Source organism: Callorhinus ursinus, unplaced genomic scaffold (genome assembly GCF_003265705.2).
Source record: "Callorhinus ursinus isolate GAN/ISIS: 27379988/994484 unplaced genomic scaffold, GSC_fseal_2.0 scaffold12, whole genome shotgun sequence".
Taxonomy (NCBI): domain Eukaryota; kingdom Metazoa; phylum Chordata; class Mammalia; order Carnivora; family Otariidae; genus Callorhinus; species Callorhinus ursinus.
In genome coordinates this window covers 5,548,591-5,574,018 of record NW_027397074.1, presented here as the reverse complement: position 1 = coordinate 5,574,018, position 25,428 = coordinate 5,548,591, and the positions used below count along the sequence as shown (strand labels likewise).

The 25,428-nt window shown below is 40.9% G+C and overlaps 2 protein-coding genes across 6 annotated transcripts in view; one reads left to right on the top strand and one right to left on the bottom strand.

The window, feature by feature from the left end:
- The first annotated feature begins 6 nt into the window (after nucleotides 1-6).
- ARMC10 (armadillo repeat containing 10) lies at nucleotides 7-22,067 on the top strand. Its single transcript, XM_025872763.2, has 6 exons — nucleotides 7-428; nucleotides 9,062-9,210; nucleotides 12,176-12,310; nucleotides 15,153-15,329; nucleotides 20,117-20,188; nucleotides 21,039-22,067. The coding sequence occupies exons 1-6, from the start codon at nucleotides 290-292 to the stop codon at nucleotides 21,288-21,290; spliced, it is 924 nt and encodes a 307-aa protein (XP_025728548.1). The 5' UTR covers nucleotides 7-289; the 3' UTR covers nucleotides 21,291-22,067.
- Nucleotides 22,067-25,428, bottom strand: part of NAPEPLD (N-acyl phosphatidylethanolamine phospholipase D) — a 56,640-nt gene continuing 53,278 nt past the window's right edge. For all 5 annotated transcript variants that reach the window (XM_025872761.2, XM_073898701.1, XM_025872760.2 and 2 more), the window contains one exon: nucleotides 22,067-25,428. In XM_025872761.2, the coding sequence (XP_025728546.2) occupies nucleotides 25,300-25,428 (129 nt within the window). In that variant the 3' untranslated portion in view covers nucleotides 22,067-25,299.

The window sequence follows — 25,428 nt, the reverse complement described above, 5'->3', positions numbered from 1 at the left end:
GCCCGGCGGAAGGGAGAGGAAGTCCGCCTCCGGGCGGCGGCCGCGGCCACCGGTGTGTCCCCGCGGGGCGTGCAGTCCCTGCGGCTCTTCACGTAGTCCTGCCCCCCCCCCCCGCCCCGCCTCTGCCAAGCTGCCGGGACGCTCGGGGGCCGCAGTGGGCGGTGTTACTGTTTTAGCAGGGCCGTTTCCGGGAGGCGGAGCTCAGACCCATTTCCTTTCTCCTCCGCGGGCTAGCGCTCGGGTACCTCCCGCGCCAGGGCCCGCGCTGCGCCCCAGCCCCAGCGCCAGCATGGGCGGCGCCCGGGCCGTGGGCTGGGTGGCGGCGGGTCTGGTCCTCGGGGCCGGCGCCTGCTACTGCATTTACAAGCTGATGCGGGGCCAGCGGCAAGGCGGCCGTGGGCTTCGGCTGCGCCCCTCGCGCTCCGCAGGTGAGGCCACAGGGTGCCCGAAAGGTGGCCGGGGACGGCGGACTGGGGCTGGGTGTTATCCCTGGGGTGAAGGTTGAAGACAGCAGGCGCTCGTAGCTCTCCCGTGCTCGCAGCCAAAGAAGCCGAACCCGGGGAGGGAGGGAGGCTCGTGAGCATGGCCAGGTCGAGAAGCCCAGGTGCAGAGGACGGATCATCCACTTGATTGGGTGCGTGTAGGGTTCTGAGCCGCGCCCTGCCTCCACTTAGTTCAAAATCCCGGGATGAAAAGTTGCCCAAATTTTCCTGCCTGAGTGCGGCGTCACAGTGGAGGATTGGTTGGGTTTCTCAAAAGCATGTCAATTGCCCCTCTAGTTAAAGCTTGCTCCCGGCCTTTGTGTTACCAAAGGGATTCCGCCTGCCGTGGCCTGGGTGTTGCGGGGCCTGGAGCGGTGGATGAAACTGTGCATGAAGTTTCCCTGGGAGAAGTCACTATAGTGACTTCATATACAAAGTTGCAGAGAGATCCTGGAGATAACAGACATCGTTGTACATATCAGTTTGAAAAAGTTGTCTGCATGGGGAAGGGAGTACCCTTCTGGCGAATCAAGTGCATGGTTACGTTGCCGTCCAAAAGTCGGTTGATGGATTCAGGATTCTGAGGATTTGCTGGATGTTCTGGAGGGAAAGTTCAGGTCATGGACGCTGTTACAGAAATAATTAAAAATAAAATCTCTTACCAACCAAGAAACTCCTCTCTACAAATATAGAAAAGAACTAAAGTTTTATTATTGAATGAGCATTAAACTAGATTGCTGTGCCCATCCCAGGCAATCAACTAATGGGATTGAAAAGACAGAATTCTCACCCCTTTATGTACCTAGGCAGATAAAATCTATTTCATATTACCTGCATGTTCTCAAGAAAAACAGTAACTTGTTCTTAAGAAAGGGCTTGATCTAGCACCATTTACACGTAGTTCATCCAAAAAACTGGTAATTGAGGTGGCTGTGTTAGCTAATTGCCTTTATCCAAAGGAAAAAGAAGACTTAGCATCTTTTTGATAAGCAGGTGGTTACAACACAGAGCCAGGTGCCAAGGCTAAACTCAGAGATCTGGGCTCCCTCTTTCTTGATGTTTACATTTCAAACAGATGACCCTAAAGCCCCTAAGAAAGACTTTCTTGTGTTGTAAACTTGCAAGAGGGTTACTTAGCTTTTAAAAACATATTCATTTATATTGAAAGAGACAGACAAAGGATTTACAGTTATAGCTGACTCTTGAACATGGGGGTTTTGAACTGCTCCGGTTTACTTACGTGGAGATCTTTTTTCTGTAATATGTACAGTTCTGTAAGTGTATCTTCCTTATGATTTTCTTAACATTTTCTCTAGCTTATTTTATTGTAAGAATATAGTATATAAGACATATAACATACAAAATATATGTTAACTGACTTTTCAGTAAGGCTTCCAGTTAATGGCAGGTTATTAGTAGTTAAGTTTAGGGGAGTCCAAAGTTATACACATGGATTTTCAACTGCTCTGGGGTTGGCACCTCTAAACCCTGCATTGTTGAGGGTCAACTCTACAAGTTTACTCAAGGAGATACTCGGAGAAAACAGTAGGGAGAAGGTCTGTTTCCCTTTTGGCACAAAGGAAAAAGCAGTTTTCATTTTATTTACCCTCACAAAGCCTAATTTGTTGTCTTTGTGTGAGAGAGATTTCTGGATTCAGATACCTTCTCACACTGACTGGACCTGGTGAACACTGACAAAGTCTTACTTTTAAACTTAATTTTACCAGTTTCCAAAGTCACTGTTATCTTAGGTCAGGCAGCTTACAAAGTAAGTTGCTCATGGTCCCTTCTTCCTGAAGCTACATACCTTTATCTGAAGACTTGACAAGTACCCCTTTTTTTAGCATCATCCTTAGATTTCAGAAGATGACCTTTTTTGTTTTAATTGAGATATAATTGATATATAACATTATGTTAGTGATAGGTATACAATATAATGATATTGAATATAGATAATGTTTATATATTTGGTTAAATTTTATATATTTGATTCAGGTATTTGTATTTGTACATATTGCAGAATGATCACCACAGTAAGTTTAGTTGACATCTCTCACCTCACATAGTTGTACATTTTTTTGTTGTTGTGATGAGAACTTTTAAGATTTACTCTCGGCAGCTTTCAAGTATACAATACAGTATTGCTTGCTAACTGTAGTCACCAAGCTGTCCATTGCTTCCCTAAGATGTATTTATCCTTAAGTTTGTACTTCTCACCACCTTCATCCATTTTACACTCCCCCTTTGCCTGCCTCTGTCAACCCCAGTCAATCTGTTTGTATTTATGAATTCAATTTTTTCGTTTTTCTTTTTTTTTAGATTCGACATATAAGTGAGATTATTTAGTATTTGTTTTTCTTTCCTGTCTGACTTGTTTCACTTAGAATAATGCCCTCAGAGTTCACCCAAGTTGTTGCAAATGGCAGAAATATTCCACCATTTCAATATTCCATATATATATCTAGACCATATTTTCTTTATCCATTCATCCATCAGTGGACACTAAGGTTGTTTCTCTGTCTTGCTGTTATAAATAATGCTGCAGTGAACATGGGGATGCATACGTCTTTTCAAGATAGTGACTTCATTTTCTTCAAATAAATTCCCCGAAGTGGAATTGCTAGATCATGTGGTAGTTCTATTTTTAATTTTTTGAGGAACCTCCAAACTGTGTTCCATAGTGACTATACCAATTTACATTCGCACCAACAGTGCACCAGGGTTCCCTTTTCTTTACATCCTCACCAACACTTGTTATCTCATCTTTTGGGTTTTTTTTTTTTCCTCTCTCTGTGATACTGCCATTCTAACAGGTGTGAGGTGACACCTTATTGTTTTGATTTGCATTTCCCTGGTGATTACTGATGTTGAGCACGTTCATGTATCTGTTGGCCATTTATATGTCTTCGGAAAAAAATGGCTATTCAGATCCTCTGCTTTTTTTTTTTAAATAATTATTTGGGTTTTATTCTGTTGAGTTCCATGAGTTCTTTATATATTTTGGATATTAACTGCTTATCAGATATATGACTTGGGGATATTTTCTCCCATTCTATAGGTTGCCTTTTCATTTTATTGATGGTTTCCTTTGCTGTGCAGAAGTTTTTAAATTTGATACAGTCCACTTGTTTATTTTGTTGCTTTTGGTCTTGGTGTCAAATCTAAAAAAATCATGCAAAGACCTATGTCAAGTTGCTTACTGCCTATGTGTTCTCCTAGGGGTTTGATGGTTTGAAGTCTTACGTTCAAGACTTTATTATGAGTTGATTTTTGTGTATGATGTAAAATAGTGGTCCAGTTTCATCTTTTTACATGTGGCTGTCCAGTTTTCCCAGTATCATTCACTGAAGAGACTGTCTTTTCCCCGTTGTATTTCTTTGGCTGCTTTGTCATAAATTAATTGACCATAGATGCATAGGTTTATTTCTGGGCTGTTGTGTCCCATTGATCTCTGTGTCTGTTTTTATGCCAATACCATACAGTTCTGATTACTATAGCTTTGTAATGTATTTTGAAAGCAGGGTGCACAATGCCTCCAGCTTTGTTCTCAAGATTGCTTTGGCCATTTGGGGTCTTTTATCATTCTATACAAATTTTAGGATTGTTCTATTTCTGTGAAAATGCCATTGGAATTTTGGTAGGGATTGCATTGGATCTGTAAATTGCTTTGGGTAATATGGACATTTTAATAATCTTAATTCTTCCAATCTGTGAGCATGAATAACTTCCAATTTATTTGTGTCTTCTTCAATTTCTTTCATCAGTGTCTTACAGTTTTCAGTGTACAGGTCTGTGTACCTACCTCCTTGGTTAAATTAATTCCTAGGTATTTTGTTCTCTCTGATGTAATTGTAAATGGAGTTGTTTTCTTAATTTCTCCTTCTGATAGTTTGTTATTAGTGTATAGAAATGCAACTCATTTTCTTATATTGATTTTGTATCCTGCAATTTTGCTGAACCTGTGTATTCTCAGCTTTTTGGTGGAGTCTTGAGGGATTTCTCTATATAATATAATGTCGCCTGCAAATAGTTTTACTTTTTCCTTTCTGATTTGGGTGCCTTTTATCTCTGTTTTCTTGCCTGATTGCCCTAGCCAAGACTTCTGGTACTATATTGAATAAAAGTGGTGAGAGCGGACATCTTTATCTTGTTCTTGATGCTAAAGGAAAAGCTCTCAGTCTTTCACCATTGAGTTTGTTAGCTGTGGGTTTATCCTATATGGCCTTTGTTATGTTGAGGTACATTCCCTCTGTACCCTTTTTTTGAGAGTTTTTATCATGAATGGATGTTGGATATTGTTAAATGCTTTTCCTGCATCTGTTGAGATGATCATATGATTTTTATCCTTCATTTTGTTACTATGGTGTATCATACTGATCAATTTGCAGCTATTGAGCCATCTTTGCGTCCCAAGGATACATTCCCCTTGATCATGGTGTATGATCTTTTTAATGTATTGTTTGCTAATATTTTGTTGAGGTTTTTTACATCTGTATCCATCGTGGATTTTGGCCTGTAATTTTCTTTCTTGTGTCCTTGTCTGATTTTGGTATCAGGGTAATACGGGCTTTGTAAAATGGGTTTAGAAGTGTTCCCTCCTCTTCTCTTCTTAGGAAGAGTTTGAGGATTGGTATTCTTTGAAGAATTTGGTAGAATTCATTAGTGAAGCCCTGTGGTCTTGGACTTTTGTCTGTTGGGAGATTTTTGATTACTGATTCAATCTCCTTACCAGTAATTGGTCTGATCAGATTTTTCATTTCTTCAATTCAGTCTTTGTAGGTTATGTATTTCTAGGAATTTTTCCATTTCTTCTAGATTGCTCAATTTGTTTGCATATAATTGTTCCTAATACTCTCTTACGATCCTTTGTATTTTTGTGGTATCAATTGTAATGTCTCCTTTTTAATTTCTCATTTCATTGAGTCCTCTCTTTTTTCTTGGTAAGTGTAGCTAATGGTTTGCCTATTTTGTTCATCTTTTCAGTAAACCAATTCTTAGTTTCATTGATCTTTCTATTGTCTTCCTACTCTCTATTTCATTTATTTCTGCTCTGATCTTTGTTATTCCCTTCCAACTTTGGGCTTTGTTCTTTTTATGGGTCCTTGAGGTGTAAAGTTAGGTTGTTTATTTGAAATCTTTCTTATTAATAATGTAAGCATTTAGCACTCTGTACTTCCCTCTTAAAACTGTTTTTGCTTCATTCCGTAAGTTTTGGTATATTGTATTTCTATTTCCATTTACCTCAATATTTTTTTATTTCTCTTTTGATTTCTTCTTTGACTAATTTTTCAGTAGCATGTTTAATCTCCATATGTTTGTGAATTTTCTGTTTTTCTTGTAGTTTATTTCTAGTTCACTACCTTATAGTTGAAAAAGATGTATGATACTATTTCAGTCTTCTTAAATTTATTAAGACTTACTTTGTGGCCTACCATATGATTTATCCTGGAGAATGTTCCATGTGCACTTAAGAAGAACATCCTATTCTGCTTCTTTTTTTTTTTAAGATTTTAGAAAAAGATTTTTTTTTTTTAAGATTTTATTTATTTATTTGACAGCGAGAAAACACAAGCAGGGGGAATAGGAGAGGGAGAAGCAGGCTTCCCACAGAGCAGGGAGCCTGATGTGGGGCTCGATCCCAGGACCCTGGGATCATGACCTGAGCTGAAGGCAGACACTTAACCAGCTGAGCCACCCAGGTGCCCTCTCTTCTGCTTTTGAATAGAATGTTCCGTAAATGTCTGTTAAGTTCATCTGGTCTAACGTGTCCAGTGTTTCCTTATCAATTTTCTGTCTGGGTGACCTATCCATTGATGAAAGTAGAGTATTGAAGTTTCCTACTATTGTACTGGAAGTCTATTTCTCCCTTTAGGTCTGATTATATTTACTTTATATATTTAGGTGCCCCTGTGTTGGGTACATACATATTTACAAATGTTATATTAGATTGATCCTTTTATAATTATATAATTATCTTCTTTGTCTCTTAGTACAATCTTTGTTTTAAAATCTATTTTGTCTACTAAAAGTGTAGCTACCCCAGCTTTTTTTATAGTTTCCATTTGCTTTCCATTTGTATGGAATACCTTTTTCCCTCCCTTCATTTTCAGTCTTTGTGTGTATCCATAAAGCTGAAGTGAGTCTCTTGACAGCATATAACTAGTGCAATATTGTGATTTTGAATAAGAAATACATATTTATTCTTCATCCCCATTTCTGGCACAAAGCTCCTAAAACCCTCAGAATTTCCTAAGTGCCGTGAGCTATAAAGATATCTTTTGTTATGTTAATGGATGACTTGAACAGCACCCTAAGGTTGGGATCTTGTTGCCAGGGGAGCCAAACTTGTGACTAGAGGGTATTAAACTGTGCTTGCTTCAGCAGAAAATATACTAAAATTAGAGGGTAATAAACCTAGTAAGTAAAATTTTCTCTGAGTTCTATGAGCTGCTCTAGCAAATTAACTGGACTCAGGTTGGGGTTGGTGAAATCTCTGATCTATACCCAGTTGATCAGAAGCCCCAGTGACAACTTGGGCTTGCCCCTGGCATCTGAAGGGGGGGTCAGTCTTTGAGAACTGAGTCTGTAACCTGTGGGAGGATTTGATGCAGGTAGATAGTGTCAGAATTGAGTGGAATTGTAGAACCAGCTGGTGTCCAAGAATTGCTTGATGATGTGGAAAAACTCACCATATGTTACAATGGATGACCAGAAACAGAATGTGAATTGGGTCTTTTTTATCCATTCAGCCACTCTAGGCCTTTTGATGGGAGAATTTAGTCCACTTACATTTAAAATAATTTTCAGTAGGTATGGACTTATTGCCATTTTGTTAATAGCTTTGTAGCTGTTTTGTAATTCCTTTGTTCCTTTCTTCTCTTGCTCTCTGGTGATGGTTTTCTGTAGTGGTGTTTAGATTCCTTTCCCTTCAATGTTTCTTTATCTACCGTAGGTTTTCGCTTTGTGGTTACCATGAGGCTTACATAAAACGTCTTGTAACAGTCTGTTTGAAGTTGATAATAACCAAAGTTTGAATGCATTCTAAAGCTCTACATTCTTACTCCCCCTACATACACACATTTTCTGTTTCTGATATCACAGTTCACATCTTTTTGTCTAATGTATCCCTTAACAAATTGTTGCACTGATAGTTATTTTTACTATGTTTTTTAGCTTTCATACTGGATTTATAAAAAAGTGATTTACCCACCACCATCACATTATTCAGAATTTAATTATTTTTTTTAAGATTTTTATTTATTTGACAGAGAGATAGAGAGCACAAGTAGGCGGAGTGGCAGGCAGAGGGAGAGGGAGAAGCAGGCTGTCCACCGAGGAGGGAGTCCGACGTGGGGCTTCATCCCAGGACCCTGAGATCATGATCTGAGCTGAAGGCAGATGCCCAACAACTGAGCCACCCAGGCGCCCCAATAATTTGGTATGTATTTTTAGAAAGAAAAGGTACAGGGCTTCTGGGTGGCTCAGTCGTTAAGCATCTGCCTTCGGCTCAGGTCATGATCCCAGGGTCCTGGGATCAAGCCCCACATCGGGCTCCCTGCTCGGCGGTAAGCCTGCTTCTCCCTCTCCCACTCCCCCTGCTTGTGTTCCCTTTCTCACTGTGTCTCTCTCTGTCAAATAAATAAATAAAATCTTTAAAAAAAGAAAGAAAGAAAAGGTCTGCTTAATGTAAATCCTTTTCTTTAATTAACCTATACCTCTAGGCAAGTGTTCCATTGGATACATGTACTTGGTTTTTTAAAAGAAGAAACAGAAAATGTTCTGGCATGCGGTGCCTTACTAAGAAATACCGAGTGACCATTGGCTCATTTCTTTTTTTTTTTTAAGTAGGCTCCATGCTGAGCATGAAGCCCAACACAGGGCTTGAACTCACCACCCTGAGATCAAGACTTGAGCTGAGATCAAGAGTCGAATGCTTAACCAACAGAGCCACCTAGGTGCCCCCACTGGCTAATTTCTTAATGTCTGTAAGCCTCAGTTTCCCATCTATAAATTGAGACTTATAATAGTATCTTTTACCAAAGGTTACTTGAAGATTAAATTAGATAAAGCACATGAAGTGCTTAAAACTGTGCCTGGCATCAGAGTGTGCATTCAGTATTGTTTAAAAAAAACTTTTAGGAGCGCCTGGGTGGCTCGTTGGTTAAGTGTCTGACTTCAGCTCAGGTCATGATCCCAGGGTCCTTCGATGGAACCCCACATCAGGCTCCACACTCAGCAAGGAGTCGGCTTCTCCCTCTCCCTCTGCCCCTCCCCCTGCTTGTGCTCTTTCACTTTCTCTCTCTCATATATATAGTCTTTTAAATTTAAAAAAAATTTTTTTAGGGGCACCTGGGTGACTCAGTCAGTTAAGGGTCAGACTGGATTTTAGCTCAGGTCATGATCCCAGAGTCATGTTATTGAGCCCCGTGTCAGGCTCATGCTGGACGTGGAGCCTGCTTAAGATTCTCCCTCTGTCCCTCCCCACTGGCCCTCTACCCCTGTTCACACACTTGTGTGCTCTCTTAAAAAAATTTTTTTTAACTCTCATACTGATTTTAAATAACTCTGTTCTTCTGCAGAAGACTTAACCAATGGCTCATATGATGATGTCCTAAACGTTGACCAGCTCCAGAAACTCCTCTACCTGCTTGAGTCAATTGATGATCCTGTAATTACTGAAAGAGCTTTGGTCACTCTGGGTAACAATGCAGCCTTTTCAGCTAACCAAGTAAGTACCTCATCTCAGAATGGGCGCCTCCCATTCTTACACACTGGCAGTTAATTGTGACTCTGATAAGGCATTTAATCCCGGAGCCTCACTCTCCTCATCTGTACAGTGTGGGGATGTGTACCTACAGCATAGTGTTTGTTTCTGAAAAGCAAGGCCGAATAGTGACATTCGTATTCCTGGGATTCTAGATCCCTAGGAATTGGTCACATTTGTGATAAGTGTGATCTACTCCACTTAGCATTGCGTGGCCTTTTAAATTATTTAAAATTCAATAGTGTTGCAGGAGAACAGTGAAAGCATCTCTAACATTGAAGAACATACTTTCCATTTTATATAGGTCTTGAGGGTGGGGTTCTGATGCATGGGGGCCATGGGCCATTAACAACCGCTAACCAGTGTAAGCGGCTTCTACCAGTAGAGATTTAACACCAAGTTTAAAGCACTTAATTTGAATGCTTCCTTCTCCCCGTGGAGAAAGCGTTTAAAAAAAAAATAATTGTAATGATTTTCAGCTGATGCCTTTCGTTGACTTTGTCATGAAAACAAAATTATGTTGAATTTATACTCTTTCAGTCAAGTATTTTCCAGCATGGCAAGGTTTACCGTAAAGCTCTTGAGATTTATAGGGAGATTTAAAGGATATTTGTTGATTACCTGTATTCTTTCTTTTGCAAGTGACAACCCAACTTAAATTATTTTAAACCAAAAAGGGAAAGTACTGAGCTCAGTTAACTTGGACATCCAACAATGGCCCTGGCTTCAGGCACAAATGAAAACAATTTAAGGTTACAGAGAGCATGATCAGAGCTCTCCCTCCCTCCATCTTTTGGCTCTGCTCAGCCCTGTTCCTTTTTGTGTATTGGGCTTTTTTTTTTTTTTTTTTGTCTCTCTGGCCACAAAGAGGTTTTCATCACCAGGATGGACAGAAAGCCCCTGGTCTCCAAAGCCTTCATCCCTGTGGCTCATGATCCAAATGGTGGAGTTGCTCGGCCAGGATCAGGCGCCAGTCCTTCGGATGAGATGCTGTGCTAAGGCACCCCCGAGCTCTCAGGAGCATCCCACAGCTGAACAGCAGGGATGGATGGGAGCACATTCAGCCAGCAGCCCCATCGGGGACTAGATGGGAGAGAGGAGGTGCTCTGCCCCAGTGGGGAGAGGTGCCACACAAACAAAAACAACAGATGGTGACTAATTGGAGCCGTTTCTGATGCCATCGCTTTAGATCCTCTGAAACAAACTGTAGGGATAATGGATCCATAGTCACTGGTTGAACAAGCACTTTCCTGGGCAATGGGAATCAGTGTCTCGTCATAAATTATAGTGCCTTGATCTGCCTTAATAGGATAGTTCTTTTTTTTAAGATTTTATTTATTTGACAGAGAGAAACATAGCAAGAGAGAACACAAGCAGGCTCCCCCCTGAGCAGGGAGCCCGATGCGGGGCTTGACCCAGGACCCTGGGATCATGACCTGAGCCGAAGGCAGACGTTTAATGACTGAACCACCCAGGCGACCCTTAATAGGATAGTTTAAAAAAAAAAAAACTGTTTTCTGGTAATCACAAATTCTTAGGAAGAACGTGGGATTGCACAGGGAGTTTCTTTTTGTCCCAGTGCTGAGCCACTCTTGATGGTAGAGTAGGGTTTGGGGCTGTTGGTAAAAAGTGGATGACGCCAGGATACTCTTTCATTCTTTTTCTCATAGAAGGGCATGTTTTGTCCTGACAGGAGTAATTCTCAGCTTATTTTTCTTGTACGAATTGAAGCAGTTAATGTATCGTTCAGTTGGGGCCAAAGGTGCAGAATAGCATAGTGTTGCCACCGATTGTGAAAATTCCCCAGATTATTTTTTCTTTGAAAATTTGGGCATCATTTCACAAATTCTGTAGAACTCTAATTCTTCAAGATGTTGAAAGGTGCTTCCCCCAAATCCACCCCCCCACTGAGAAATGACCCTCTTTTTTTTGTGTACAGTTTATGGAAATACTCTATTCAGTGCTCCCCTCTTGGAGATTCCCAGCACTGATGAACATAGGAATGCTTCACAATAAAGAAGTGTCTACATTTATCTGAAAAACAAACTGAGGGTTCTAGAGGGTAGGGGGGTGGGGGGATGGGTTAGCCTGGTGATGGGTATTGAGGAGGGCACGTTTTGCATGGTGCACTGGGTGTTATGAACAAACAATGAATCATGGAACACTGCATCAAAAACTAATGATGTAATATATGGTGATTAACATAACAATAAAAAAATTAAAAAAAAAAAAAAAAGAAGAAGTGTCTACATTTATACCCAGAGTTTCTCAAACTTACCTACCTAACCGCAGAACCTCCCTTGTCTTAATGGAATGTCTTTTAACATCTTGGAGGGGCACCTGGGTGGCTCAGTTGTTAAGCGGCTGCCTTTGGCTCGAGTCGTGATCTCAGGATCCTGGGATCAAGCCCCGCATCGGGCTCCCTGCTCAGTGGGGAGCCTGCTTCTCCCTCTCCCACTCCCCCTGCTTGTGTTCCCTCTCTCTCTGTCAAATAAATAAATAAAATATTTTTAAAAAAAAAACCATCTTGAAGGATTTGTATTATTCCAAAGAATACATTTAGCAAAATGTTACTTTAGTATCCTAAATCATAACATACTTTTCCAAATGTGTCTGTAATAGAAAAGGTATTTCAAAGTAAAATAATTTGTCCATAAATTGCTTTGAGATCATTTCAGTAGCTCTACAAATCTTCATTGTAGATCTCCAAGCTATAGTTTTTAAACAATTATATATCTTAATTTATTTTCAATCTATTTTCTTTACCTTTAAAATTACAGAAAGCAATTTTTTAAAATAAGAATTACAGATTATGCATAGGAAAGGTATTTCCAAAGAGTTACTAATTTTTATTTGTATTTGTGGATGCAAAAAATTTGATGAAGGGAGTATGTATTGAAGTGATGGTCCTGTTTTTTCCCCCTCTTAGGTCATTATTCGTGAATTGGGTGGTATTCCAATCATTGGAAGCAAAATCAATAATCCCAACCACAGTATTAAAGAGAAAGCTTTAAATGCATTGAATAACCTGAGTGTGAATGTTGACAATCAAGTCAAGATAAAGGTAAGTTATCTGAAATTGCAAGTGACTAAGTTTTCTATAAATGAGAGAAAACAACCATAGGGTTAGTGAGGACCTCCATCACCTCACATAGTTACCCTTTGTGTCTACATGGTGAGAACACTGACGATCTATTCTCTTAGCACCTTTCAAGTATATAATACAGTATAGTCACCCTGCTGTACATTAGATCCCGGAACTTATTCATCTTGTAACTAGAAGTCTGTACCTTGTGAGCAGATCTCCCCGTTTCATGTATCCCTCCACCCCAGAAGCTACCATATCACACTCTTGTCTCTGTGAGTTTGGCTTTTTTAGATTCCACATATAAGAGATATCTCTAGTATCTGTCTTTCTCTGTCTTATTTCACTTAGTGTAATGCCCTGAAGGTCCGTCCATTTGTTGCTAATGGCAGGATTTCCTTCCTTTTTATGGCTGAAAGTTTTCCCATTGTATACACAGACCACATTTGCTTTATTCGTTCATCTGTCAACACAGGTTGTTCTTGTGTCTTGGCTATTATGAGTAGTGCTGCAGTGAACCTGAGGGGTGCGTATAGCTTTCCAAATTATTCTTCTCAAGGTCTTCAGATGAATACCCAGAACTGGAGTTGCTGGATCATATGGTAGTTTGTATTTTTAATTTTTCGAGGAACCGCCATACTGTGTTTCATAATGGCTGCGCCAATTTACATTCCCACCAGCAGAGCACAAGGATTCCTTTTTGCCACATCCTCGCCAGCACTTGTTGTCTTTTTGACAGTAGCCATTCTAACGGGTGTGAGGTGATACTGTGGTTTTTATTTGGATTTCCCTAATGATGAGTGATGTTGAGCATCTTTTCATGTACTTATTGACCGTTTGTAGGTCTTCTTGGAAAAAATATCTATTTAGGTCCTCTGCCCGTTTTTTATGGAGAATAAGGCAGGGGAAGGAGGAATCTGAACCAGCCAGTAAGAGCTGCATTGGGCTTTTGAATTTGGGATTCACTTTAATCCAGCTGTGGTGAAGGAACCTGGCCAGAGTCTGATAATATCAGCAGATAAATAAAACAAATTAGGAACTTATGTTATTTCAACATTTATTGAGCTTCTGCTCTGTGGTACAGAGTTTAGAAATGAACATGATTAACTCTTGTTTTAAGAAAGCTAGAAGGAGAGAAAAGGCAAGTCCATAAATAGGTGTGATGCAAGGTAGAACATGATGAAGTACTTTCAGGAAAAATGTAAAACATTGTTGAGTACATGGAAAGGAGAGATCTCATCCAAAAGTTTTGTAAAAGGTTGAGTGCGGCTTGGCTCTAAAGAATGTCTAAGGTTTTGGGGCGTCTGACTTTTGGTTTCGGCTCAGGTCATGGTCCCGGGGTCCTGGGATGGAGCGCCTGTCAGGCCCCATGCTCAGCACGGGGTCTGCTTGTCCCTCTCCCTCTGCTCCTCCTTCTCTCCTTCCCTTCCTCTCCCGGGAATAAATAAAATCTTAAAAAAAAAAAAAAAAAGGAATGTCTAATGATTCTACAAGCAGAGTTGGGGAAGGAGGGAATTCCAAGAGAAAGCAGAGCAAGGGGAGGTAGGCACAGCCCCAGAAATAACTGAGCTGGTCCACTTGGTGATCTTGTTGCTAAACGTGAACCGGTGCAAAGACTCAAAGATAATAAGGATCTAAATGCTCAACACATTTTGGGAAATGCTTTGAAAGGCATCAGCATCTTATGAAAATATATGATTTATAAAGAGCTGTGGAAATGGCATTTGTTTTTGAAGGACAGATGTGTGCTGAAATTGTGGCCAAAGAGAACCAGGTGGCTCGTAAATGTCATTTAGCTCTGAACCAAGATTAAAAATTTAATCTCTCTTTGCTTTACTGCCATTATTCTAGTTTCTGTGGCAACATGGATACTTTTGGATTTTTTTCTAAAACTTAATACTGGCCTATGGGACAGTTGGTCATTTCTTAGCATTTTATATTAGGAACTTTTTCTTAATCAGTTAGAATTTTGGGTGGAGTTTTTAGTTAGGTGAATAGTAATTATCTGTGAGACATAATTTTTCCAAGCTGGAAAGATCCTGGCCAGAAATAGAAAACAGTGTCAGAAAAGTTTCCATCACAGTGGGTTTCGTTCCGTCATGTGTGAAAAAGGAGTATTGCGGGCATTGCATTACGGTTTGCCAGTGGTGGTCACCAGTGTCAGGAAGGCGCAGACCATATACCTGGGTAAACGAGAAAATTGGGCCAAAGATAGTTTTGCCTCTGCTTACTTTTGATAGAACTAACCCTAGAGAAAAATTCTGTTTCATTTTGACCCCCCTATTCTTCTAACATGATGCAGTTCCTCGACCCTGTTGTTAAGGTACTTACCGCGATGCAGAATGGCCACAAAGGTCTTCCTCCTCTATACTCGTGCGTCCAAAGCAGTTGACACAGAAGGGAAGACTGAGCTGGAAGGCCCCCAACAGTTGAGAGCCCCCTGGTGTTGAGAGCAGGGTCTCTGGAGTTGGACATTGCTCCCCCACCAGCTGGCTTAATATGGGGCGAGGATCCGAGTTCCTTGAGGACTTGTTCTTGTCTGTAAAATGGCCATTAATAACACCCACCGCATTAGAGGCATCTTCCGGAGTAAGTGAGGTGTATTTGTAAAATGCTTGCACGTTGCCTGGCATTAACAAAGGTAGCTTTAAAAAAAAAAAAAAAAATCACCAAAGTTTGAGGGCGGGATAGAAACGCCATCTTTTTTGAGGAGCCAGCCTCCCCCTGAACAACTGTCCTCCTCTGCTGTGCAGAAAAGTTACTGTGTCATAGACAAACTTTTGGAGATTCTAAGATGCTCACTTTTTCCCCACACCTCTAGGCTTACATCTGTCAAGTCTGCAAGGATGTCCTCTCTGGGCCCCTGGACTCTGCTGTACAGCTGGCTGGGCTGAGATTGTTGACCAACATGACAGTTACCAATGACCACCAGCACATGCTTAGCAAGTACATCACAGACCTGTTCCATGTGCTGCTTACAGGGAATGGAAGTACCAAGGTACGAATGAAGCCGTTATGACTTGGGAGTACAAAGAGCTGTTGCATCAAGCTTATTAAGATTGGAATTAAATTTCTAAGTTCTCCACCTTAAGTTGATATCCCTCAAAACGCACGTTTAAAGTTCATTTTTAAAAAAGCCTTTTTGGGAGCCCAAGAAAGTAAATTATTTTTATCTCCCAGTAATCAATTTCAAAATGAATTAGTGAAAATGTGTTATTTCACTTATCAGTAGATTGGCATTCATTTGCTCTTCTGAAAATGAGTTTACCTTTTACTAAAGTGATGTAGCTGGCTTCCCCTCCACACCAGGTTTAATTATACACAATTGATTAAAAGGGGTCTTTGAGGGATAATGCTGGTTAATTGAGTTTTTTGCTCACCTCCAGGTTAGAAACATTTTTTTTGATTTAGCCATTTGCAGAAAAAATCTTTTGAAAACCACTTTTAAGTTAGTAATGCATGTCTGAGTGCTTTTTTTTTTTAAAGATTTTATTTATTTATTTGACACAGAGAGAGACACAGCTAGAGAGGAAACACAAGCAGGGGCAGTGGGAGAGGGAGAAGCAGGCTCCCCGCTGAGCAGGGAGCCAGATGCGGGGCTCGATTCCAGGACCCTGGGATCATATGAAACCTGAGCCGAAGGCAGACGCCTAACAACTGAGCCACCCTGGCACCCCTGGGGGCTTGATTTTAACCAGTTACAAAGATGTAGGAGGCAACAGAGATTGTCCTAATTAGGTAGGATCTCAGGAGACACCCCGTGAAAGTAACTTGAGTAAACCTCTCCTATTAGTGGGCATTTTTCTCAAGTGCCATTTTTCAAGAAATAGCATAAAAACAGAAGGTAGACTAATCGAAGGCTCTGATTAGTTGGGTTGGTCTTTCATCAGCGTTTTACTATGTTGGTCTGTGTTGTCTGGCACAGGTGAGAGAAAAACGCAGAGCATTTTAGAAGGACCACACTCCAAATATTCAACATCACTGAGGTTATTTCTGGGGTTACCAAATGTGGTTACAGGAGAGCCTCACTATAGCCCTTTTAAAATTTGTTCTGGGCTTTCCACATTTCCAGTAGCCAGAGTTAGCTGGATCTGGATGTACCCAAAGGCATTCAAAATTAAATGTAATAATCTTATTAGCAATATTTTTGAAATATGCTCCATCCATAGGCAATTTCCAAAACACATGCGCCCATCGACATCTCTCTATCCAGTGGAACAAGGTAACTTCCAGCCTCTGAGGCCCCAGGGAAACCCTTACCTCTACCTTATAGCATCACAAATATAGGACAGATTTCCTCTGCCTGTGTCTGCAGCTGCTTTACCCAAAACCTCAGGAGGAACAAGGAGTTCGGAGCCAGGCGAGTCTGGCCTTGGGGCCATATGGATCTGTCTCAGACACAGTTTGTGTTTCAATATATTTTATGACTTCTTAGAAGATGACTCATACCACAATAGTTCTTTTTTTGTTCTGTTTTTCCATTCCATTGCCTGGTACGGCATTTCTAGGATAGAAAATCTGCTTTTTTGGTCTGTCTGGGAACCTGACCACCAATTGTAACATTGTTTCTCCATTAAAAATGAGTGTAAAGTTCCAAGTTGCAAATGAACTTTTGGACAGTAATCCATTTGTGAGAAAATCTACCCGTTTTAGATATTTTCTTAGTAAATAACCACCAAAATGACTTTTTAGAAATCTTATTTTTAGGGGCGCCTGGGTGGCTCAGTCATTAATCATCTGCCTTCGGCTCAGGTCATGATCCCAGGGTCCTGGGATCAAGCCCCACATCCAGCTCCCTGTTCAGTGGGAAGCCTGCTTCTCCCTCTCCCACTCCCCCTGCTTATGTTCCCTCTCTCGCTGTGTCTCTCTGTCAAATAAATAAAAAAAATCTTTAAAAAAAAAAAAGAAAAATCTTATTTTTAATAAGAGATCTCAGTGTACTATAACAACCTTTTGGGCGCAACACTGATTCGTAACCAAATATAAATAATGGAAGATTAACATCAATAATTCTTGTGTTAATAAAACTGCAATGAGAGCAAAGAAAACTAATGGCTTAAAATAAATGTCATGGAGTCACCATGAGACGGCACATGTGATAAGAGAGAGGACTTAACATGGTTCAAACCAAAATACTACACAGCTGTCCCCCGCTACCCGGATCTAGGGCGTTCCCATGAAACCTTTCCTAAGCCAAAATGGCGTGAAGCACAGCAGCACTTACCATTAATTTATATGGACACATTTTTGAGCGTTCCCAGAACCCCCCCACCCCCCCCCCAAAAAAAAACCTCTCTCAGACTTTTCTGATAGCTTGGAACATATCTTGCAAACAGATGCACCAAGTAAATCAAGATAAGCGCAGATGTTCACAGACACAGTTCAAAGATCTGGCTGCTTGATGCTGACATGCTGAGTGTACTTCTGGGGGGGTGTTGCCCCCCCCCCAACGCTCGCTGCAAACAGACACCCAATGCTGTTTTCTTTTCTTTCTTTTTTCTTTTTTTGTAAAAATGAAAATCCTGTTTGGATTTCTTTTGGTTCATCGAAACAGGTACCAATAACGTAGATCTTTTATAAAAGGGAGGTGGCATAACACAGACGTTCAAAAAGCAGGAGATACCTGCAGTTGTGCTCTGTAAATTATTTTCCCATGTTTCACTCCCTTCCGGAGCATAGCAACATGGAATTTTAATTCAGGCTCCTAACTGAATTATTATGAATAATGACGGTTCCCTGGTTATAAACCTGCCCGCGTGGGCCACGAGGGGGCCTTGTGGATTTTGACTTCATCCAGACTTCTGTCCTAGGTTTCGGACCTTCCTGTTTCAGAACTCTTGTCTGTTTTCTTAATCCAGACTTCACTGACATTGGAGACAAGTGTTTATTCCTAACACCTATTCTTTTTGCTGGCGGCCAGTCAGGCCAGACCAGATCCGCACAAACGTTTAGAAGTTGTCTTTCCTCTCTTACCTTAAGAGGCTCTAATCCTAAAGAATATCTGTTTGAAAAACATGATCTCTGCCTAAACAAACTGTTACCAGGGGTTTCTGCTGGGGGGGAGGGGGTGGGATGGGCAGATAGGATGGTGGCTTTTGTTTTCACCCTGGTTCCCCTCTGCATGGTTTGAAATTTATCATGACCATGTATTAATTTCATAAAACTTTTTTTAAATAGTTGATTAATTAAGCAAAGCCTTTTATCCTGCTTAACAAGTTAGTATGTACAACATGATCAAAGGAATATGTGAGTATATAGGTGTGTAAAAAAACCAGAAAGAAAATAACAAAACTTAATATTAAGTGATTGGTTTTGGTCACGGAAGTAAGAGTGAATTTCCTTCTCCTTTGTGCTAATCACTTTTTTTAAAAATGTTCTATAGGGAGAGGCGCCTGGGCGGCTCATTTGGTTAAGTATCCAACTCTTGATCCCAGCTCAGGTCTTGATCTCAGGGTCGTGAGTTCAAGCCCACGTTGGGGCTACTTAAAAATAGATAAATAATAAAAATGTTTTACAGGAAACACACAATGCCTTTTTCATAAAAAAAGGTTTTCTAAAATAAAGATCTGGGTTCCCTTCCAGGTCTAGTAGAGAGCACATTTGTCCCTCCCCGCTCCTCACTTGGTGTAACTTCAAGTCTCTTGTATAAAGTATAGCTTTGTATGACCTGTGTCTTGAAACAGGAATTCTATTTGAATGTCATTATTACAGTAGTTACCCACCCCCACCCCCCAGTCCGTGGTTGCACTTTCCACGGTTTGTCACCTGCTGTCAGCCACAGTTGGGACGCAGATGATCCTTCTGGCTTACCGTCAGCGGCTTGGGGCAGCCCAACACGGCGTCACACCACCTGTCCTTCACCTCCCTTCACCTTGTCACAGGCATTTTATCATCTCCCAAGAAGGGAGAGCACAGAACAATAAGATATTTTCAGAGCGTGCTCCCTTCAGCAGCATATATACTAAAATTGGAAAGGTATTTTGAGAGACCGCTTTCATATAACTTACTACAGATTACTGTAATTGTTCTGTTTTATTATTGTTGTTAATCTTACTGTGAATAATTATAAATTTTAGCATAGGTATGTATGTATGGGAAAAAACATAGTATATATAGGGTTCGCTGTTATCCGTGATTTTAGGCCTGTTGGGGGTCTTGGAATGTATCCCCTCGGAACGATAAGGGGGGGACTTACAGTACTGACCAGTTACGTGATAGGAATTTTGATAGTTTAGCTCGTCAGCTCTAAGTTAACATTTGTTTGCTGATTATTACTGCCTATTTAAAGGATTTACAAAATTTTTCACATAAAAAACTCAAAGGTTCATAGTAACCTACTAAAAAGAAAAGGACCATATGTTTATCTAGTCTTGGTAACCAAACTGTTCCAAGATCTTCATACCTTAAATAGAAATAAACCAGGCTTGGAGAGATTCCTTTTTTTGTTCCAAAGATCATATTTCACTTACTGGTAACGGTAATAAAGATCATTTATGTAACATAACGTTAAGCCTATTACCCTGAGTTAGGCGGCGAGGCGGGTAGACAGTGAGACAGTCACCATCTTCTCCCTAACATGGAAAAATACGGTTTCTATAACTCTGCTGTGTGAGAAGTGCTCCGGGAGTGTGGTAGAGTAGAGGACTCCGTGGGGTAGAGAACTGGAGCCCAGCGGTGAAGCCCGGGCCAAACTTTAAAACGTGGACGCAGTGAGAGGATGGTGTGCGGAGGAGAGCAAATCCATGCTCGCTGGTCTGAAATAAACCAGTAGGATTCTTCTTTCAGGTTCAAGTTTTGAAACTGCTTGTGAATTTGTCTGAAAATCCAGCCATGGCAGACGGACTACTTGGTGCCCAAGTAAGTAGCTGACATGTTTGTTTTATAGGTATACAAATATATATAGATTTGGACAGATCTAGGAAGATTTATCCCAAAGTGTTTACAGAGATTATCTGTGAGGAGCACAGGGGTTTTTTTGTTTTTTGCCTACATGAATTTGATAAATTTTCTGTAATGAACCAATTTTACTTTGAAAAACTCATTTTGGAAGGGTCCTCCCTAACCACCATAAATCATAATTGTTCTGTCTGTCCATTTTGGAGCACTTATGTGACCGCATCTCTTCCCCTTGACATGGTTGTGTTCGCATGTCTCTTCACGGGTGCTGAAACACTAATCCCCAGGACGCGCCACGCGCCGAGCCGAGGGCCAAGGACACACCAGTGAGCACACTCGTGCAGCTTATGAGGACAAAAACAAACGAACACAGGAATTAAGAGCTAAGTGTTCTGAAGGAAGCAAAGGTGGTGTGGACACCAAATGGGCCTCCACTCCTGTAAGGGAGGGACCCGCTCCTCCCTGCACCCCAGCCCCGCAGGGTACAGTGGGCAGGCTGTGTCTGGGGAATTGAGGAGCCCCCAGGAAGACTGGATGATGGACCTTAAAAAGGACATGGGAGTTGTTCCCAATGACTACCTTCTAGGACTCCAAAAAAAATAGTACTTTTCAGCTAAAACAGTGAAACCTTTTTTCCATTAGTATAAAGTATAAGGGTGCATAAGGTTTTACATTGATGTTAGGCGATTTTAGGGATAATTTTCTATGACCAGGTTTGTTTTTTTTTTTAATCAATATAGTTTTAAAATGTGAAAATATACATGAAAAATGTTTTCATAAATTATTAAAATAACACGGTTTCCTCTTTCAGGTGGACTCCTCATTTCTTTCCCTTTATGATGGCCATGTGGCAAAGGAGATTCTCCTTCGAGTTCTTACACTCTCTCAGAATATAAATAACTGCCTCGAAAAAGAAGGCGGTTTAGCTATTCAGCCTACTTTCCCTAAAGGTTCCCTGTTTTTCCTGTTATATGGAGAAGAATGTGCCCAGAAAATGAGAGCTTTAGCTGCACACCGTGATGCGGATGTGAAGGAAAAGGTAACAGTCCTACCCAAGTTCTGACTGGTCCCGGTTTTCATCTTCCCTCTTACTAAGGGAGCTGAAATTCGTCCAGCTGCTGAATCTAAACAGTGAATATCACATTTCATCATTAACACAGCTAGACCCTGCCACGGTCTTCCGGTTTATTTTGAACCACTTTCCTGATATCAAATGAATGGAAGAGCTTGTTCTGACCCCATTTCTTTTCATTTTGCCATTTGCTGAGTTTACTTCAATTACTTCCTCGACGTGGCAGGACAGTTGCCTTCTTTATGTGTGAGCTAGCCTTGCACCCGTCGGAGACAACATTTGTGTGTGACTGGCTAGTTGGTTCAGGGCTGCTGCAGGAGCGACCTTGTCCCTGTGCTAGTGAAGAGTTCCTGAGTCTTCGAGGCCACCGGCCAGGCCAGCCATAGTGCTCCCAGAGGTCCAATCCCCGTCCTCCCCAGCCCCACCGGGGGTGCCAGCCTGTGAAGATGCAGTGTGTGGCGGGCCGGGATCGATCGGAATGTCCATCCGTAAGCAACTGGTTAATCTGTTTATCTCATCTTAAAAGAAACAAGGAAATCTGAACATGCTCATGTGGAAAGGCATCCAGAAAATGTGGATGTGTTTTCTAAATGAAAACTATGCTTCTATCGAGAGAATAGTTTCTAGAACCATACCCAGATTCCCGGGAGTGGGACTGAGGAAAGGACTTTTCTATGTATACCTTCTTCTAGCATTTGAATTTTTTAACCATCAGTGTAAATTTTATAATTTTTTTAAATAAAAAGGAAAAAACAAGGTTATACACATTTTCTCTTGATAGTACTTTATTCATTAATTTTCATCCATATTTTACTTAGCTGAGATTTTCATACATTGTAAATTTTAGTCATTATAGTGTCACAATAGCTTATGGAATAAAAATACTATTAATAGATTTCATTTCAGCCAGGTCTTATTCCAGTTCCTCACCATCACCATGCTCAGTACTAGGTATATATCAGTATGCAAGCAGCAGCGTTCCTGCTCCAGGTATTTAAGGCAAAGCTGTACAAGTACGTTAAATTTCATTTGTAAATACATGGATTTCCACAGGAAGTCACAAATCCTCAAACAGGTAGGGTTAGCCTGATACAGAAATCAAACTTGCAAGAAATATTTTTACAGTAGAAAAAGGATTCAGTATTCAGGTGAAACCAAGGACGTTCCCAGCTGGCTACAGCATTGATGGGTAAATGCTGGCTATAGGTTTGCATCGCTGACAAAAGTCCTAATTCCCTGAAAGGCACACTTCTTATTAACGAATTTTTTAATCTGCCTCCTTATTTAATGAAAATACATAGTCAAAATGGGCACAGAATTAGAAAGTAGGATTTGGCTTTGATGGGCTTCAGCAGCATTGGATTATAAAACCCCATCTCTCTTCTCTTCCTCTGTTTTTAGTTTGAATAGCTAATCCCATTTCCTGGAAATCAGAGCGTTGAGTTTGAAATGTCAAAATGCTAGAGAAAAAGGGGGAGTCCTTTTTAACTACCTTAAAAAAATTACAAAGTGAAAGTGCAAAATAGATCTTCATCTCTGTTGGTCAGGGCACATCTTGGTTTTTACTGGGTGAGATTTCCCACAGTGAGTGATCCCCTCCCCCGGCTCTGGGCAAGGAGGAACATCTTTACCACAGGAGAAAGGGACTTGTCAGTAAAATCTCACAGGTTCCAATGGCTGCTGGCTAATCAAAAGAGCAAAACGAAACTGATCAGAGAAGACCAAGTGAAAGGCATTACGCCATACTTAGACTGAATGGAGGCAAGAGAGTGGATTTGACTTATTTTTCAAAATTCGGTGTTGCTTTTGTACGTAAACCCTTCAAAAATGTAGCTAAGTGAAAACATGGAAGCCACGCAAATCGAGCGCGATTCTACGAGGAGAGATGAAGCTCCATGCAGTTCTTCGCGAACAAAATGTCAGCATAGAAAGAAGGTAAAGGGTAATAAAAATTAAAGCTAGAGAGCAGGCCTAGAAAAACATGGCAGGCCCAATTAAGCGGAACTAGAACATAAAGTGCTCAGAGACCCGCAGTGACACGGTATATGTGAATGCAGAAATCGTGTTAAGGCCATTCATGGAGAAGACGAAAGTAAGACGAACTTGGTCTGCTTCACAGAGCAGAGGTAAGAGGTGAATGCTCAACGCGGCATGCAACAGCAAGGAAGGCGACCACACAGGTGAGCGTTAGGGCACCAGCCCCCCCCCCCCCCCCCCAAGCTCTTCCACCATCAACCTACCAGCTCCATTCCCACCTGCTTGCCAGAATGTTCCTTTGGAGTGAAAAGGTTTAGGGTTGTTCCGTTGGTTTTTTCCTGAAGGTTATTTTATGGGGAAATTGTGCTTAAGTGCCCCAAATCACATTCACATACATTATATTCACATTTCCCCTGGACTGATTTGCATCGCTGTAAGATAAAGATCATTGACATTTATTTTGGCTCTTACCCTCCAGATTTACAAAAGGAGATAAAGTTGTCAGTCCTCAGGGTTCATGTCCTAAATATATATGCTTGAATCTGCAGCAAGAACAAGACACTATCAAAAGCAGCCATGAGCCTGTTTTCAGCTTTCAGATCTACCGATCTATATCAGGCAGTGAGGTCTTAAGAAATAATGTTCTCCCTTAGAGTCTCAAAGTGCTTTAAAAAAAAAAAAATCACATTTTTTGGAGGTAGGTCAAAAATGTCCTCTTGTTCCACATGAGGAGACTGAGGCACAGTGAGCATAGGTGACTTGTGGCAGATACACACAAAATCTGTGGTGGAAGCGGGATTAAAACTGAGATTAAGTGGCTAACAGGTGGCGTGCATATATATGTATGTGCAAATAGATAGATTACCACTAGGGCAGCATCTGGTGTAGAAAACCTATTGTGATTATTCTGTGTGAATAAAGTTTACTTCACCGAGACTGGGGAGCGGGAAGACAGGCTGGGCCTCTGATGTATCCGATCGGCTCTGATGAAAGGTTCAGAGCAGTCAAGTGACCACAGAGCCCTTACAGGACTGAACTCAGGTCAGCTAATTCCCAAAAATCATTTCTTTTTTAGCTGCTGGTATTCCACACTAGCTTACTCAAAGCAGAATCGTGCTTAGAGGTCATCTAATATAAAAATATAAGCCATCTGAATCCTGTAAAACATATTTATAGACCTTATTGATATATTCATGGTTGGAGCTAAGAAATGAGGAGGGAAAATGAGTAGATGGAGAGAAAATGGAATACAGAGAATTATTTAAGATCTGCATTTATCTTTGTAAAATATTTCCTGGCAGCTATCTTTGTGCTTAGCAGGTCTGACTTTTAGATTAAAAATAGAAAATGTCACCAATCATGTCCTCATAACCACCCCCTTTCCCTGCCCCTGTCCAGCTCCGCTTCTGATTCGGGACTGTAGGCGTGAAACAGAAAATACTCTTCCTCTTTTAAAAAATTAAGTCTTTAAAAATGGGAACTTCGCCCAACCTCCTATGTTTCTGTGCTTAAAAAAATAAATCACTTAACATGTGGCATATAAGCTAATCCTGAGGGAGCAAGGAGAGCTGCTCTAAGCATGTGGGTGTCAGTGTCATCACATCCTCTCATGTGAATATAAGAAACAGGTTTATATGTGCGGCCTCTGAATCTATCTTGCTAGACAGACTCACCTTGTAGGAGGCCCTTAACCAGAACAGAAATGAGACCTTAAAATCAGTTTTCATAACCTCCAAATTCTACCACTAAAAAATGTAAAAAAAAAAAAAAAAAGCCATTGCAATACTTCTACCATTGAGACAGGATTTTAATTCCCCTTTGCCAATTCATTATGTAAATGACCCACCTCCGAACTCTTGTTTCTCTGTATGACCTGGTAGGCGGAGTAGCAAGTTATCACGCAAAACAAGACACTAACTTGTCGAAATTGTTTCCAAATGTAAAAAATCCTCATATTCATGAGTTTCTTAGTCTTCCCTAGCTTAGAGGATACCTTTGTCACTAACAGCTCCTGTGCTCACATTTATTCAGAGTTTTCATCATCAGTATTGAGGTATCTGGATTCTCCATGCTTCAAGACAAAAAAATCTTCCGTCTTAAGTCCGTATCTTCCTAGAGCCTCACTCAGCTTCACTGGGGGCTCCAAGTAATG

Excerpts from the sequence above, each read along its gene's own strand:
- ARMC10 (XM_025872763.2), top strand. The coding sequence starts at position 290 with ATGGGCGGCGCCCGGGCCGTGGGCTGGGTGGCGGCGGGTCTGGTCCTC. Across the intron at positions 9,211-12,175 it reads CAGCCTTTTCAGCTAACCAA|GTCATTATTCGTGAATTGGG; the intron begins GTAAGTACCTCA and ends TCCCCCTCTTAG. Across the intron at positions 12,311-15,152 it reads ACAATCAAGTCAAGATAAAG|GCTTACATCTGTCAAGTCTG; the intron begins GTAAGTTATCTG and ends CCACACCTCTAG.